Source organism: Bos taurus, chromosome 7, assembly GCF_002263795.3.
Source record: "Bos taurus isolate L1 Dominette 01449 registration number 42190680 breed Hereford chromosome 7, ARS-UCD2.0, whole genome shotgun sequence".
Lineage (NCBI taxonomy): Eukaryota > Metazoa > Chordata > Mammalia > Artiodactyla > Bovidae > Bos > Bos taurus.
The window spans coordinates 16,241,097-16,257,326 of NC_037334.1; the positions used below are offsets into that span (position 1 = coordinate 16,241,097).

Sequence of the window (16,230 nt, forward strand, 5' to 3'; positions counted from 1 at the left end):
CATGTGAATCTGTGTGCTTTCCTGTCTGCTTGTGTCTCGGGTGTTTCGTCTTCTGTGGACGGTCCCACGTGTGTCCCTGAGGACAAGAGTGAAGTTCTGGATCAATGAGGGTTCGTGTTGAAGGGCCCCTGGGTCCACGTGTTGGTGGCTTTGGGGAAGATGTCACAGGATAAGCAGTGTGTCTGTGTCTCCATGCATGTTCTCATGGGTGCCCAGTGCCTACATCTTGTGTGTGTGCATGTATGTGTGAGTCATTGCATGATCTCCTTTAGCTCAGCTGGTAAAGAGTCGGCCTGCAATGCAGGAGATCCCAGTTCAATTCCTGGGTCGGGAAAATCCCCATGGAGAAGGGATAGGCTACCCACTTCAGTATTCTTGGGCTTCCCTGGTGGCTCAGATGGTAAAGAATCTGCCTGTAATGCGGGAAACCTGGGTTCAATCCCTGGGTTCGGAAGATCCCCTGGAGGAGGGCATGGCAACCCACTCCAGTATTCTTGCCTGGAGAATCCCCATGGACAGAGGAGCCTGGAGGGCTACAATCCATGGGGTTGCAGAGAATTGGACACCACTGAGCAACGAAGCACAGCATGGCCCCTGTATGTCCAGAGGTGTTCAATGTGTGTGTGTCCGTCACGCCCCATCGTGATGGCACTTGCTCAAGTGTGACCATGTGTGCATGAACACAGTTCAGTTCAGTCACTCAGTCGTGTCCGACTCTTTGTGACCCCGTGAACTGCAGCACGCCAGGCCTCCCTGTCCATCACCAAGTCCCGGAGATTACTCAGACTCACGTCCACTGAGTCAGTGATGCCATCCAGCCATCTCATCCTCTGTCGTCCCCTTCTCCTCCTGCCCCCAATCCCTCCCAGCATCAGAGTCTTTTCCAATGAGTCAACTCTTTGCATGAGGTGGCCAAAGTATTGGAGTTTCACCTTCAGCGTCAGTCCTTCCAATGAACACCCAGGACTGATCTCCTTTAGAATGGACTGGTTGGATCTCCTCGAAGTCCAAGGGACTCTCAAGAGTCTTCTCCAAAACCACAGTTCAAAAGCATCAATTCTTCAGCACTCCGCTTTCTTCACAGTCCACCTCTCACATCCATACATGACCACTGGAAAAACCATAGCCTTGATAGACGGACCTTTGTTGGCAAAGTAATGTCTCTGCTTTTCAATATGCTATCTAGGTTGGTCATAACTTTCCTTCCAAGGAGTAAGCGTCTTTTAATTTCATGGCTGCAGTCACCATCTGCAGTGATTTTGGAGCCCCAAAACATAAAGTCTGACACTGTTTCCACTGTTTCCCCATCTATTTCCCATGAAGTGATGGCACCAGATGCCATGATCTTCGTTTTCTGAATGTTGAGCTTTAAGCCAACTTCTTCACTCTCCTTTTTCACTTTCATCAAGAGGCTTTTTAGTTCCTCTTCACTTTCTGTCATACGGATGGTGTCATCTGCATATCTGAGGCTATTGATATTTCTCCCGGCAATCTTGAGTCCAGCTTGTGCTTTTTCCAGCCCAGCATTTCTCATGATGTACTCTGCATAGAAGTTAAATAAGCAGGGTGACAATATACAGCCTTGACGTACTCCTTTTCCTATTTGGAACCAGTCTGTTGTTCCATGTCCAGTTCTAAATGTTGCTTCCTGACCTGCATATAGGTTTCTCAAGAGGCAGGTCAGGTGGTCTGCTATTCCCATCTCTTTCAGAATTTTCCACAGTTTACTGTGATCCACACAGTCAAAGGCTTTGGCATAGTCAATAAAGCAGAAATAGATGTTTTTCTGGAACTTTCTTGCTTTTTCAATGATCCAGCAGATGTTGACAGTTTGATCTCTGGTTTCTCTGCCTTTTCTAAAGCCAACTTGAACATCTGGAAGTTCACGGTTCACGTATTGCTGAAGCCTGGCTTGGAGAATTTTGAGCATTACTTTACTAGCGTGTGAGATGAGTGCAATTGTGCGGTAGTTTGAGCATTCTTTGGCATTGCCTTTCTTTGGGATTGGAATGAAAACTGACCTTTTCTAGTCCTGTGGCCACTGCTGAGTTTTCCAAATTTGCTGGCATATTGAGTGAAGCACTTTCACAGCATCATCTTTAAGGATTTGGAATAGCTCAACTGGAATTCCATCACCTCCACTAGCTTTGTTCATAGTGATGCTTTCTGAGGCCCACTTGACTTCACATTCCAGGATGTCTGGCTCTAGGTCAGTGATCACACCATCGTGATTATCTTGGTCGTGAAGATCTTTTTTGTACAGTTCTTCTGTGTATTCTTGCCACCTCTTCTTAATATCATCTGCTTCTGTTAGGTCCATACCATTTCTGTCCTTTATCGAGCCCATCTTTACATGAAATGTTCCCTTGGTATCTCTAATTTTCTTGAAGAGATCTCTAGTCTTTCCCATTCTGTTGTTTTCCTCTATTTCTTTGCATTGATCGCTGAGGAAGGCTTTCTTATCTCTTCTTGCTCTTCTTTGGAACTCTGCATTCAGATGCTTATATCTTTCCTTTTCTCCTTTGCTTTTCACTTCTCTTCTTTTCACGGCTATTTGTAAGCTATTTGTTCACAGCATGAACACAGGGGTCTGTATTTGTGTCTCCTTGCATGCCCCTCTCTGAGTGAGTCTCTACAGGTTCCTGTTTCCAGGTGTCCAGGAGCCTGTCATGCTTGTGTGTGTCTCTGGTGTGTGGTGTGTGCCCCTGTAAGCTCCTGCATTCATGCATGCAATGTCACACGTGCAGATGTGCACACTCTGTGCAGTGGTGTGCTGGTAAATAGTTAACAGCCAGCTCTTGGGTGGAAAGTGTTGATTTGCCCATTTGCATGGTATAAATACCCTCAGTTTCAAAGTACCAATGTGATGTCACCAAACACAGAATTACAAAGATGTAGTCCAGTATACAAATATATACCTTAATAGAGAGATACTTCCATACAGATATATAGATATGGACTAGTATATAATGCCTTTATATACTGTTTCCATCAAGCAGTTTCAGTAGCCACGCTGCTGCTGCCGCTAAGTTGCTTCAGTTGTGCCCGACTCTGTGCAACCCCATAGATGGCAGCCCACTAGGCTCCTCTGTCCCTGGGATTCTCCAGGCAAGAACACTGGAGTGGGTTGCCATTTCCTTCTCCAGTGCATGAAGGTGAAAAGTGAAAGTGAAGTCGCTCAGTAGCCATAAATAACCTCAAAAGCATGAGTAAGAGGAAAATGGAGCAAAATAATTAGGAAGTAATGCGTTTCTTTTCAATTTTATTACGGTAAAACATCGTGATGCAAAGTGTACCACTTAACCATTTTTAAGCATGCAGTTCAGGAGCATTAAGTACATGATGAGAGATTTAAGTGGTGTTATTACTTTTGTCAATTCAAATCATCAAATTTTTATGATAGCTGCATTTAACAACCGGCTCACGAAATTCCTAAACATTTTAGAATATGGGGCTCCCCTGGTGGTTCAGTGGTTAAGAATCTACCTGCCGATGCAGGGGACACACGTTCCATCCCTAGTCTGGGAATATCCCACATGCCACAGGGCAACTAAGTCTGCATGCCACAACTACTGAGCCCGTGTGTTGCAACTACTGAAGCCCGCACGCCCTAGAGCCTGTGCTCTGCAATAAGAGAAGCCCCCACAATGAGAAGCCCAAGCCTCAGCTGGAGAAAGTCCAAGCACTGCAGCAAAGACCCAGTATAGCCAAATATAAACCAATAAATAATAACTTTTACATGTGTTTTTAAAAGAATGGGCTTTCGTGAGCCAGGACCGCTGGCTCTGCCTGTCTCTGTGCTGTTATGGGCTCCTTCTAACCTTAGCTTCCAGGTGCATGTCCCCACACTTGAGTTTTCCTGAGTCTGCATGAGTATATCGTCTGTGTCTATACACCACCTGTCTCTGAGTGCCAAGGAGCCCGCGTGGACCTTGCATGCACCCAGGGGTGTCTGTGGGCAGACTGCTCTGTCCACACACTCCCACATCTTGGGGACCCACAGATACCTACACACCTGCAAACCTGGGGGCACATGTCTCTCTGTAAGAATCCAAGTGCCCAGGTGTCCACTCTAGTGGCATGCCGGAGGCAAGCCTGAGCATCTCTTCCTCACCCCATGCAGAATGACATCAGGTTGGCAGTTGAAATCAGTCATGATGGGAGTATTTACACCACACGCCAGCTGCATGCCCATTTGCTCAGTCATGTCCGACTCTTTGCAACCCCATGGACTGTAGCCTGCCAGGCTCCTCTATCCATGGGATTTCCCAAGCAAGAATACTGGAGTGGGTTGTCATGCCCTCCTCCAGCGTATCTTTCCAACCCAGGGATCGAACCCTTGTCTCCTGCGTTGGCAGGCAGATTCTTTACCACTGAGCCACCAGGGAAGCCCCTACAAAATCAACAAATGCTATGCATCACAGCTTTGAGTGTATGTGTCTGTGTGTGTGTGTGTGGTCAAGAGAGGTGGTTACTCACCTTTTACCAGTGCACCCTGGGGACGCAGGTGCCTCCGTATGCCCCATGTAACCGTGTGTATGCTCGTGTTGCCGTGCGTGTATGTGAGTGCCTGTGTCGCCGTGGATACACATGACTGGCGTGTCCCACATGCTGGGGGGAGGCCCCAGCCCTCTATACCTCTTTGGCAGTGGGTTCCACAGGAAGTGGGGGGTGGGGAGAGTGCTGAGACTGCCCTCCACATCCCCAGTCTGCTACCCCATCTCAAGATGCCTGCATGCACGGGGCGGGGTGTTGCTGAGTGGAGGGGGGAGAGCTCCCTCTTTTAAAACCCTGTCCTGTGCTGCACTCGCATCCGTGCCTCAGCCCACGACAGGGGGGTAGAGGCGCCAGGCAGGCAGGCAGGCGATTGAGGAAGAGGAAGTTGGGGCAGAGTTGGGTCATCCTGTGGCTTAACCCGGGCTCTGGCCCACAGATGCTCCCCTGGGGCCAGCTCAAAGCCCTAGCCAAGGGTCGTGGGGGCTGCGGGAGCTAGTACACCAAGCTGGGGCACCCACAGCAGCGAGGACAAGGCTCCATCTGGTGAGTGACCATCCCTGGGGAGTGCGGGACAGATGGATGAACAGCGGTGGGAGGGGGGCCTCAGGGGCAGCAGAGAGCCCATCTACAATTTCTCTCCACCTTCTAGTCAGCCCGCTTCCTGAGTGGGTTGGGGAGGCTGTTTGACTTGAATCTTTGCTCTGCAAATGTCTGTGGTTTTAAGAAGTCAACTCATCGGGCTGGGGTCCATAATCAATAAGAGCAAGAGAGAAGGATGGCCCCCTTGTAGCCAAAGTCTGCTCGGGGGACAAGGAACAGGGGATAAATTGGGAGATGGGATTAGGCTCCCGGAGGCAAAGTCAGTCAAAGATGCTTTTGTTCTTAAACTAGAGATGTGGGGTGAGAAGAGAGGTTATGTGTGTGCTGTGCTTAGTCGCTCAGTCATGTCCGACTCTTTGCAACCCCATGGACTGCAGCCCACCAGGCTCCTCTGTCCATAGAATTCTCCAGTCAAGAATACTGGAGTGGGTTGCCATTTCCTCATCCAGAAGATCTTCTTGACCCAGGGATCAAACCCACATCTCCTGCATTGACAGATGGATTGTTTTACCACTGAGCCACCCTGGAAGCCCCAGAGAGGTCTCAGACCTCCCTGAAACATAATCCAGATAGTGGCGTTGGGGGAGTCTGACTTTCAGAACAAACTCCCACTGATGACCAAGGACATCCTTATCCTAGTCTTCCAAGGTCATCAAAGAAGGAGGTCCCACCACCCAGGCAGCCCTCCTGGTTGGAGCCCTCCACTTGGGGAGGCGCCCCAGGTCCCACCTTGGCCCTCCACCGGGAGCCTTCACACCCAGCTGCCTGGGGTGGGGTGAGGTTGGGTAGAAAGGATGTGGTTTCTGAAAGGGCACACCCAGGCCTGCTGCTTCCTCCCGGCCCCAGTGCCAACACGGCCATCAGGGTCTGGGAAGGTGGCCCAGAAGCAGCCAGGAGTGGGATGGATTTAGAGTGGAAGGCTGGAGCCAGGGATGATGGAGCTGGTGGGGTTAGGCTAGGGGCACATCAAAAAGGCCTCGAATGCTGCACTCAGAGAGCGGAGGCTCCTCAGAGAGTTCCACTGGCCAGGTCACCCGTGGTTCTGAGGAAAACCTTGACAACCACTGGCAGCCAAGGGAGCACTTCCCCCGCTGCCAAGCACCTTGAGCTCCCCAGCCACTGGAGTGAGTGAGTCCATCTGGGAGGACTTCCTGGCAGAGGCAGGCTTTTCACTGGACCTTGAAGCACCCGTGGAATATCAATCTCAAACCCATCAGTGCATCTGGTCTGGGACATTGCCCCCACTCCACCCCCCAAGCTCCGACACAGGGCCAGACACCTGCCAGCGCTCAGTACTGCTGCGGATGGAAGGATGGCTGTGTCGGCCAGTTGTGGGTTCAGAGCTGCACTCCCCTGTGTCTGCGTGGCTGTAGGCAAGTGTCCGCACTGCTCTGGCTTTGTCTGTGCTCCTCCATAGAATGTGCTGTGCTGTGGATCTTGCATGTGAGAGCATGGCTCAGTGCCCAGCATACAGTAGGCACTCTGAAACACTGTCCACCTTGCCCATTCTCTCATATTTTGTCCCTGTCCCACAGCCTGGCTATCCTGAGCACTCTCCACCCATGCCACACGTGTGCATCTGTAGAAACTCTGTGAGTCACATCTAGAAAGAGGGACTAGTCATGGGTGTCAATCTCCATCAAGCGTGCAGGGAGTAGTCTGTTATACAGAGTGAAGTACGTCAGAAAGAGGAAAACAAATATCACATATTAAGGCAGCCAATTAAGGCAATCAAACCAGTCAATCCTAAAGGAAATCAACCCTGAATATTCACTGGAAGGACTGATTATGATGCTAAAGCTCCAATACTTTAGCCACTTGATGCAAAGAGCCGACTCATTGGAAAATACCCTGATGCTGGGAAAGATTGAGGGCAGGAGGAGAAGGGGACAACAGAGGATGAGATGGTTGGATGGTATCACTGACTCGATGGACATGAGTTTGAGCAATTGGAGTTTGGGAGTTGGTGATGGACAGAGAAGCCTGGCGTGCTGCAGTCCATGGGGTCACACAGCTGAGCAACTAAACAAAAACAATTGACCACAGCCCACCAGGCTCCTGTGTCCATGGGATTTCCCAGGCAAAATACTGGAGTGAGTTGCCATCTCCTACACCAGGGGATCTCCCTGAACCAAGGATCAAACTCGAGTCTCTGTATTGATAGATGAATGAGTCACCTCATTCATCGGAGTCACCTGGGAAGCCCCCACAGTAAGGTAATGTTCTTAAATAAGTTGATGAATTCACAAAATGACTCTCTGCACCTGCTCTGGTGAATTAGTTAGATCGGTATTTGTCACAAGGTATAGTAAGGAAATTTCAGGCACAGTGTTCTTTCAGGGAAAGGAAGGTCTACTTTGTTGCTAAGGCAGCTTGTGAGTTGTAAAGCAGACCTGGAGCTCTGGTCCTTCTAAAGTTATTATGAAGTGCAGAAAGCAACTTCTGAGGGCAGGAGGAGAAGAGGGCAACAGAGATGAGATGGTTGGATGGCATCACCGACTCAATGGACATGAGTTTCAGCAAACTCTGGGAGTTGGTGAAGGACAGGAAACCTGGTGTGCTGCAGTCCATGGGGTCTCAGAGAGTGGAGATGACTTATTGACTGAACAGCAACATATTAATGCATGTATATATATATATGGACTCTAGAAAATGGTACCAATGAACCAATTTGCAGGGCAGTAATAGAGACACAGACATAGGCAACAGACTTGTGGATACAGGGGGAGAAGCTGGGACAAATTTAGAGAGTGGCATTGACATATACACCATCGTTGTTGTTGTGTCCAACTCTTGTGACTCCATGGACTGTAGCCCCCAAGGCTCCTCTGTCCATGGGATTTCCCAGGCAAGAATATTGGAGTGGGTTGCCATTTCCTTCTCCACGGGATCTTCCTGACCCAGGAATCAAAATTGGCAGGCAGATTCTTTACGACTGAGCCACCAGGAAAGCCCAACATATATACAGTACCAGGTGTAAAGTAGCTAGCTAGTGGAAAGCTGCTGTATAGCACAGGGAGCTCAGTTCAGTGTTCTGTGATGACCTAGAGGGGTGGGATGAGGGGGTGGAGGGAGGCTCAAGAGTGAGGGGATATATGTATCCCCTCATATACATATGGAAGAGGACTGGAGACAAGACTTGGGGACCATTTGGTGACTCTAGACATGGCTCAAGCCCATGGGGAATCCAGGACAACATGCTGATTTCAGCTTTAATGAGGGGATGGATATGACTTGGGAAGAAGTTGTGTTTAAGATGTTTGTTACTTACCCTTTTTGCGTCTTGGTTTCCTCACCTGAACAACGGGAATGCTGGAAGCGTCAATAGCATCATGCCACCATAGGATGATTGTGAAGAGTAAAAGAATTATTGACGTAAAACCTTGGAGTGGTGGCTGGCAAGACATAAGCGCTTGTTAAATGTTAGCTTGTGTGCTATTACTTCATCCCCGGCCTTTGCGCTGGCATGACCCACACACATGGCCTTCTAGTTGGCACTCCCTCTGAATGCCCATCAGCTTACCTAACCCTACACCAGCTGGCTGGTTCTTCCAGCTTCAGCCAATCTCTGCTGGGCTCACTAATGGATCCATGGGACACGCTGTCATGGAGGTGTCTCTGGAATCTGCCCTTTCTAGATGTCAGGGCACCATTGTGTCAAGAGAGGGTACCATCAACAAGATGGCAATCACCATCAATAAGATAGTAAAAGACCTCACTAAGATGGCAGAGATCCTCACCAAGATGGTAGATGCCCTCACCAACATGGAGGCTATCCCCACCAAGATGGCAGCTACGTCCATCAAGATGGAACACACTCCATACCCTTCACCCCCATCCAGACTCTCTTCCAGATCTTTGTATCATCTTTTAACACCTAGAACCAAAAGACCACCCTTTGGCAGGCCAAAGGGCTATTTACAACTTTAACTTGAGACATTCAAGGTCATTGGCCCTCTGCCTCCAATGACTAGCCCCCACCACACAAATCAACCCAGCCTTCCTCCTCCCTGACAACATCACAACCAGCCCAACAGCTCAATATTTAACTGTGGACTGCTATGTTTATGATCTGGGGTTGGTTGAATCCACAGATGCAGAGAGCCAACTGTGGGGCTTGAACACTGGAGGATTTTGGTATTCATGACAGGTCTTGGAACCAACCCCACATAGGTTATAGAGGGATGGCCGTACATCATAACTTTGTACTAAGTAGGTATACCTGATCCTGTCCGTGGAGGGGATTCCTGAAAATATCCCTTCCCTGTGACATTTTACACCAGACCAAGCCATCCCTGGCCCATATTCTACCTTGCTTTCCTTTGCAGTATCTGTATCTTCTGTGGGTTTGTTGCTATTGTCGGTTTTTCTTCTACTTTTAGTTCATGAGATCCTATTCTCTGATGTGCCTCAACTTTTGATTGACTGCCAGATACCGTTTACGAAAAACTGTAGATATTTCTGGTGGTTCTTCATGGTGCTATTTCCTTCCAGAGAGGTTTTACTTTTGCTTCTGGCAGATAGTGAAAGTAAAGGCAGGTGTTGCGTGCATGTTCTGTTGCTCAGTCATATCTGATTCTTTGCAACCCAACGGACTGTAGCCCGCCAGGCTCCTCTGTCCGTGGGATTTCCCAGGTAAGAATACTGGAGTGGGTTGCCATTTCCTCCTCCAGGGAATCTTCCTGACTCAGGGATGGAATCTGTGTCTCTTGCGTCTCCTTCACTGGCAGGTGGATTCTTTCCCACTGCGCCACCTGGGAAGCCCCCAAAGGCAGGTGATTTCAGTCTAATCAGAAATTAAGCGGAGTTGAAGCTGAATTTTAGTCTGGGTGAGGGTTGCTCTGTTTCTCGTTGCTCCCTGCTCCTAGAATGAAGTTTTTGGTGACCCCATCTTTCCAGGGTCTATTTCTCCAGCCCCAGAAGATTGCCAGAATTCAGAATTCAGCTTCTCAGCCTCTCTCTGGCCTGCTTTGCACCGAAGAATTGCATTCAAATCAACAACTTGCTTGCGAGGGGAGGGTGGCGGGAAACAGCACTGCATCATGTCTACTCACCTTTCCAGGATTCTGACCTCTCATATCCTGGTTTGACAACACCTTGATACTGAAGGTGTTTTTTTGCCTTCTGATTTTATCCAGTTTTTTTTTAAAAAAAGCTGATTCTGGTGGAAGGGTAAATCTGCATTGAGGTAGCCTGCCATCACTAGAAATAGTTATCCCGGTTGTATTTTTTCTAAGTATTTAAAATTATTTACTCATTTGTTTTTGGCTGTGCTGGGTCTTTGCTGCTGCGTGCAAGCTTTTCTCTAGTTGCAGCTAGCGGGGGCTACTCTTTGTTGTGGTACACGGGCTTCTCAGCGCAGCAGCTTCTCTCACTGCAGAGCATGAAGGCTTCAGTAGTTGTGGCTCCTGGGCTCCAGAGCACAAGTTCAGTAGTTGTGGTTCACAGGCTTAGTTGCTCCATGACAGGTGGGATCTTCGTGGACCAGGGATTGAACCTGTGTCTCTTGCATTGGCAGGTGGATTCTTAACCATTAACCCACCAAGGAAGTCCTTCCTGTTGTATTTTTAACATAAGATTTTTATCAAGCCTCCATTTCTAACTCTGCTCAGATCACCATGTTTCTCTGTTTCTGGCCTCCTGGGTCCCTGCCTTTGTTACCACCAGTTTGATGAAGGCCCCTCCTAACTTCTTACTGCCTTTGATTTCCCTGAAGTTCTCATATCTGCTGTCTACCCAAAGGTCTGGAAGATCCAAGAGGCATTTGCAGTCTGTCCAGGGAAAGTGATGGGAGATGAGGAATTAAAACCTGGAGCACAGCAGAGGAGGTAATTTTTTAAATCTCCTTGGGTTTTCCTCTGGATTTCTGTGTAAGCATCTAGATGTTTGTGTATAACTGTTCTCAGTCACTCAGTTGTGTTTGACTCTTTGCGACCTCATGGACTGTAGCCTGCCAGGCTTCTCTGTCCATGGGATTCTCTAGGCAAGAATAATGGAGTGGGTTGCCATTTCCTACTCCAGGGGATCTTCCCGACCCCGGGATCAAACTCGTGTCTCTTGCATCTCCCACAATAGCAGGTGGATTCTTTACCACTGAGCCATCTGTTAACATATGTCTGACTGCTTATGTGTATGTGTTTGCCATTGTCTGCAAGTGCTGGAGAGTGTGTTGGGAAGTGGGAAGTGTTGGTGTATCGAGTATGGTGCGGTATCTTTCAAGTTTTTTTTTGATGTGGATTTATAAAGTCTTTATTGAGTTTGCTGTTAATACGATACTGCCTGCTTTATGTTTTGGTTTTTTAGCCATAAGGCATGTGGGATCTTAGTTTCCCAGCCAGGTATCCAACCCTCATCCCCTACACTGGAAGGCAAAGTCTTAACCACTGGACTACCAGTGTGTTACATTTGTAGAGTGTATTTTTATGTATTTTTGTAGTTGAAGATTCAGGTGCCACCTACTCAATAGGATAGTGGAAATGATGAGGGAGGTGCAGATGAGGGTCACCAAGGCCAGTGGGGAGAGCAAGAAGTGACCAAGGACAGAGCCCTGTGTATATAGAGTTCAAAGGTCAGGCAGAAACAGGAAGAGGAACCAAGTCAAGAAGGGAGACTGAGAAGGAACAGACAGAGAAACAAGAGGCCTGTGAGGGATGGATTTCAGGAAGACAGTGGTCAGACCTGTCCCATGAATGTGAGACTGAAAAATGCCTGTTACAGATTTAGCCACAGAGAGAGCTAGAAGACTGAAAGGGATGGAAATAAGACTTCAGGGGGTGGTGGAGTCAAGTAGGTGTGTGTCGGTAAAGACAGAAGTGTGGATGACCCTTTGAGAAGGCAGGGTGGAGGCTGAGAGGTCACTGAAGAGAGAAGGAACAGCCAGGAATTTTTCAGAAGAGGTGGCAAGAATACACAGAAGAACTGTACAGAAAAGATCTTCATGACCCAGATAACTGGGTCAGATAACATGACTTCATGATGGTGTCATCACTCACCTAGAGCCATACATTCTGGAATGTGAAGTCAAGTGGGCCTTAGAAAGCATCACTACGAACAAAGCTAGTGGAGGTGATGGAATTCCAGTTGAGCTATTTCAGATCCTTAAAGATGATGCTGTGAAAGTGTTGCACTCAATATGCCAGCAAATTTGGAAAACTCAGCAGTGGCCACAGGACTGGAAAAGGTCAGTTTTCATTCCAATCCCAAAGAAAGGCAATACCAAAGAATGCTCACACAACTGCACAATTGCACTTATCTCACATGCTAGTAAAGTAATGCTCAAAATTCTCCAAGCCAGGCTTCAACAATACATGAACTGTAAACTTCCAGATGTTCAAGCTGGTTTTAGAAAAGGCAGAGGAACCAGAGATCAAATTGCCAACATCTGCTGGATCATCGAAAAAGCAAGAGAGTTCCAGAAAAACATCTATTTCTGCTTTATTGACTATGCTTTGACTGTGTGGATCACAATAAACTGTGGGAAATTCTGAAAGAGATGGGAATAGCAGACCACGTGACCTGCCTCTTGAGAAACCTATATGCAGGTCAGGAAGCAACATTTAGAACTGGACATGGAACAACAGACTGGTTCCAAATAGGAAAAGGAGTACGTCAAGGCTGTATATTGTCACCCTGCTTATTTAACTTCTATGCAGAGTACATCATGAGAAATGCTGGGCTGGAAGAAGCACAAGATGGAATCAAGATTGCTGGGAGAAATGTCAATAACCTCAGATATGCAGATGACACCACTCTTATGGCAGAAAGTGAAGAGGAACTAAAAAGCCTCTTGATAAAAGTGGAAAAGGAGAGTGAAAAAGTTGGCTTAAAGTTCAACATTCAGAAAACGAAGATCATGGCATCTGGTCCCATCACTTCATGGGAAATAAATGGGGAAACAGTGGAAACAGTGTCAGACTTTATGTTTTGGGGCTCCAAAATCACTGCAGATGGTGATTGCAGCCATGAAATTAAAAGACACTTACTCCTTGGAAGGAAAGTTATGACCAACCTAGATAGCATATTGAAAAGCAGAGACGTTACTTTGCCAACAAAGGTCCGTCTAGTCAAGGCTATGGTTTTTCCAGTGGTCATATGTGGATTTGAGAGTTGGACTGTGAAGAAAGCTGAGTGCCGAAGAATTGATGCTTTTGAACTGTGGTGTTGGAGAAGACTCTTGCAAGTCCCTTGGACTGCAAGGAGATCAAACCAGTCCATTCTAAAGGAGATCTGTCCTGGGTGTTCATTGGAAGGACTGATGCTGAAGGTGAAACTCCAATACTTTGGCCACCTCATGCGGAGGGTTGACTCATTGGAAAAGACCCTGATTCTGGGAGGGATTGGGGGTAGGAGGAGAAGGGGACGACAGAGGATGAGATGGCTGGATGGCATCACCGACTCAATGGGCATGAGTTTGAGTGAACTCCGGGAGTTGGTGATGGACAGGGAGGCCTGGCGTGCTGCAATTCATGGAGTCACAAAGAGTCGGACACGACTGAGCAACTGAACTGAACTGAACTGAAGTGAGGAAGATTCCACCACCAGGGGGCAGCACTTGTATGAACAAGCGAGGGCTGGCATCCACACAGATGCACATACAGATAAAGCAACAGACTTGTAGACACAAGGAAACCACAGGCCAATACCAAGCTCTCTCCCAAATACTGGAAGCAGATCTCCCCAAGTCCCAGGTGAGTCATGTAGAACCCATCCCACAGATATGGGCATTCACACAAATACATACAGAGGATCACAGAGATTTTAAAAACCACATAGATAATATTATTCAGCCATTTTTAAAAAAAAGGATACTTTGCCTGTTACAACAACATGGATAGACTTTAAAGGCATTATGCTAATGAAATAAATAAGTTCTCAACGCAAATGCTATGTGATCTCATTTATATGTAGAACTTAAAAAAAATAAACGGTGACAACCAAACTCATAGAAAAAGAGATCAGATTTGTGGTTACTAGAGACAGGGAGTGGGGTGGGGAAATTGGATGAAGTTGGTCAAAAGGTTCCAACTTCCAGTTGTAAGATGAGTAAATCTTTGATGTAACGTATAACATGATGGCTACAGTTAACGTTGCTATATGGTGTCTTTGCTTCCCTGGTGGCTCAGTCAGTTAAGAATCCACCTGCAGTGCAGGAGATGCAAGAGATGTGGCTTTGATCCCTGGGTTGGCAAGATCCCCTGGAAAAGGAAATGGCTATCCACTCCAGTATTCTTGCCTGGGAAATCCCATGGACAGAGGAGCCTAGTGTGCTACAGTCCACGGGGTTCCAAGAGATGGACATGACTTAGCAACTAAACCAACCACCAACCAGGAGAGTAAATCCTACAAGTTCTCATCAGAACAACAACAACAAAAAACATATTTTTTCTTTTCTTGGTATCTATATGGGTTGATGACTTCTCTGGTGGCTCAGACATGACTCAGCAACTTCACTTTTTATGGATTGATGGATGCTAACGAAATTTACTGCACTAATCATTTCACGATATATTAAGTCATTATGATGTAAACCTTAAACTTATACAGTGATGTCAGTCAACTATACCTCAATGAAACTAGGAGGAAACATTGATATAAACACCCCTATATACACACACCCCCATAGACAAGTTGACACTCAAGATTTAAAAACATGCTATGTGCTGACACACAAAAGGACTTTGTGTTCACACTCACTCAGTTGTATCCAACTCTTTGTAATCCCAAGGACTGCAGCACACTAGGCTCCTCTGTCCATGGGATTTCCCAGGCAGGAATACCAGATTGGGTTGCTATTTCCTCCTCCAGGGGATCTTCTGGACCCAGGGATCAAACCCAGGTCTCTGCACCTCCTGCATTGCAGGCAGATTCTTTACCACTGCATCGCCTGGGAAGCTGTCACACAAATGCACTGTCAAAAGCATAGTGTGTGCATGCTCAGTGAGTTCAGTTGTGTCCAGCTCTTTGTGACCCCCTGGACTGTAGCCCACCAGGCTCCTCCGTCTATGGAATTCTCCAGGCAAGAATGCTGGAGTGGTATCCCATTCTCCAGGGGATCTTCCTGACCCAGGGATCAAACCCAGGTCTCCTGCATGGCAGGCAGATTCTTTAACATCTGAGCCACCAGGGAAGCCCTCAAAAGCAGAGACAATGACAAACACTCATACACAAACACTCAGACATTCACGCATACCCAAGCCCACCGACCTCAAGACCCAGTCTATACCTGTGTCCTGAGGACTCTCTCACTGCTCTCTTCTGCTCCTCCTGGGAATGTCTTGTATTAATACAGCCAGAGCAAGAGGCCTAGAGGGCAAGGGAGGTGTGGGGTAATGCTAAGTGCTCGGCCTCCCCCAAGGCTGCAGTCCTGCCTCCCCCGTCTCCCGCCCCAGTCCCCAGCTGCCATCAGCTGATGTGTCTGGCAGCCCCTGCAGACAGTCTCCGCCCCTCTCGCTGGCAGCCCTGTCCTGGCAGGGCTTCCCAGCCGAGCGCCTTCTTCATCCTGCCGTTCACTCACACGCTCGCACGCACGGCCCCCATGGCCAGCTCGGCGCTCAACCACTCCTGGCCGGCTCTCTCCAAGTTCTGGCTGAAGCGGTGGGCCTTTAAGAGAGGTAAGGGGGCATGCAGTGAGTAGTGGGCACTGGCCACCCAGGCTCCCTGGACAGCCTGCTGCCCACCATCCCACTCCAAGCCTTTTCTCAGCTCAGGGTACAGACACTGCCTGAATCAGCCCCAGATGATCTCTGCTTCCCCAGGGCCCCCATGGAACATCACAGACTTGTGGGGTCCCTCTTGTCTCAGAGGAGATGTCTCCCCAAGCTCTGCCAGGAGGTTGTCTCGGAAGGTAAATTTGTGGATGGACAATTCGCCCTAGACCTGGGGCAGCCTGGTGGCTTCCTGGGGGTTCCTGATGCTACTTGTTCCCCGGGTGGGTGCAGGACAGAGGCTCAGAGAGGCAGCAAGAGGAAGGTCTGAGACATCCAGAGATTCAAGTAGACATGCCCTGGAATATGCACACACATACACATTGGCTGGTAGCACTCCCCCACACCGGGTCCCAGGACCTCAGTTTACCTCTGGGAGCTGGATAGACTCTTGTATCATATCCCCCAAGGTCCGGGTGAATTGCTTTTG

General features: G+C 48.2%; 1 protein-coding gene across 5 annotated transcripts in view; it reads left to right on the forward strand.

The window, feature by feature from the left end:
* The first annotated feature begins 4,742 nt into the window (after positions 1-4,742).
* ARHGEF18 (Rho/Rac guanine nucleotide exchange factor 18) overlaps positions 4,743-16,230 on the forward strand; it is a 100,102-nt gene continuing 88,614 nt past the window's right edge. The window contains exons 1-2 of one of the 5 annotated variants that reach the window (XM_010806870.4): positions 4,743-5,040; positions 10,814-10,925. Coding sequence is in view for 1 of the 5 variants with exons in the window: in XM_059888596.1 (XP_059744579.1) it covers positions 15,506-15,707 (202 nt within the window). In the remaining 4 variants the exon portion in view is untranslated. Of the gene's footprint in view, positions 5,041-8,186; positions 9,733-10,813; positions 10,926-14,072; positions 15,708-16,230 lie in introns of those variants that run through there. The other 4 variants (XM_010806868.4, XM_010806871.4, XM_010806872.4 and 1 more) reach the window with 4 other exon arrangements.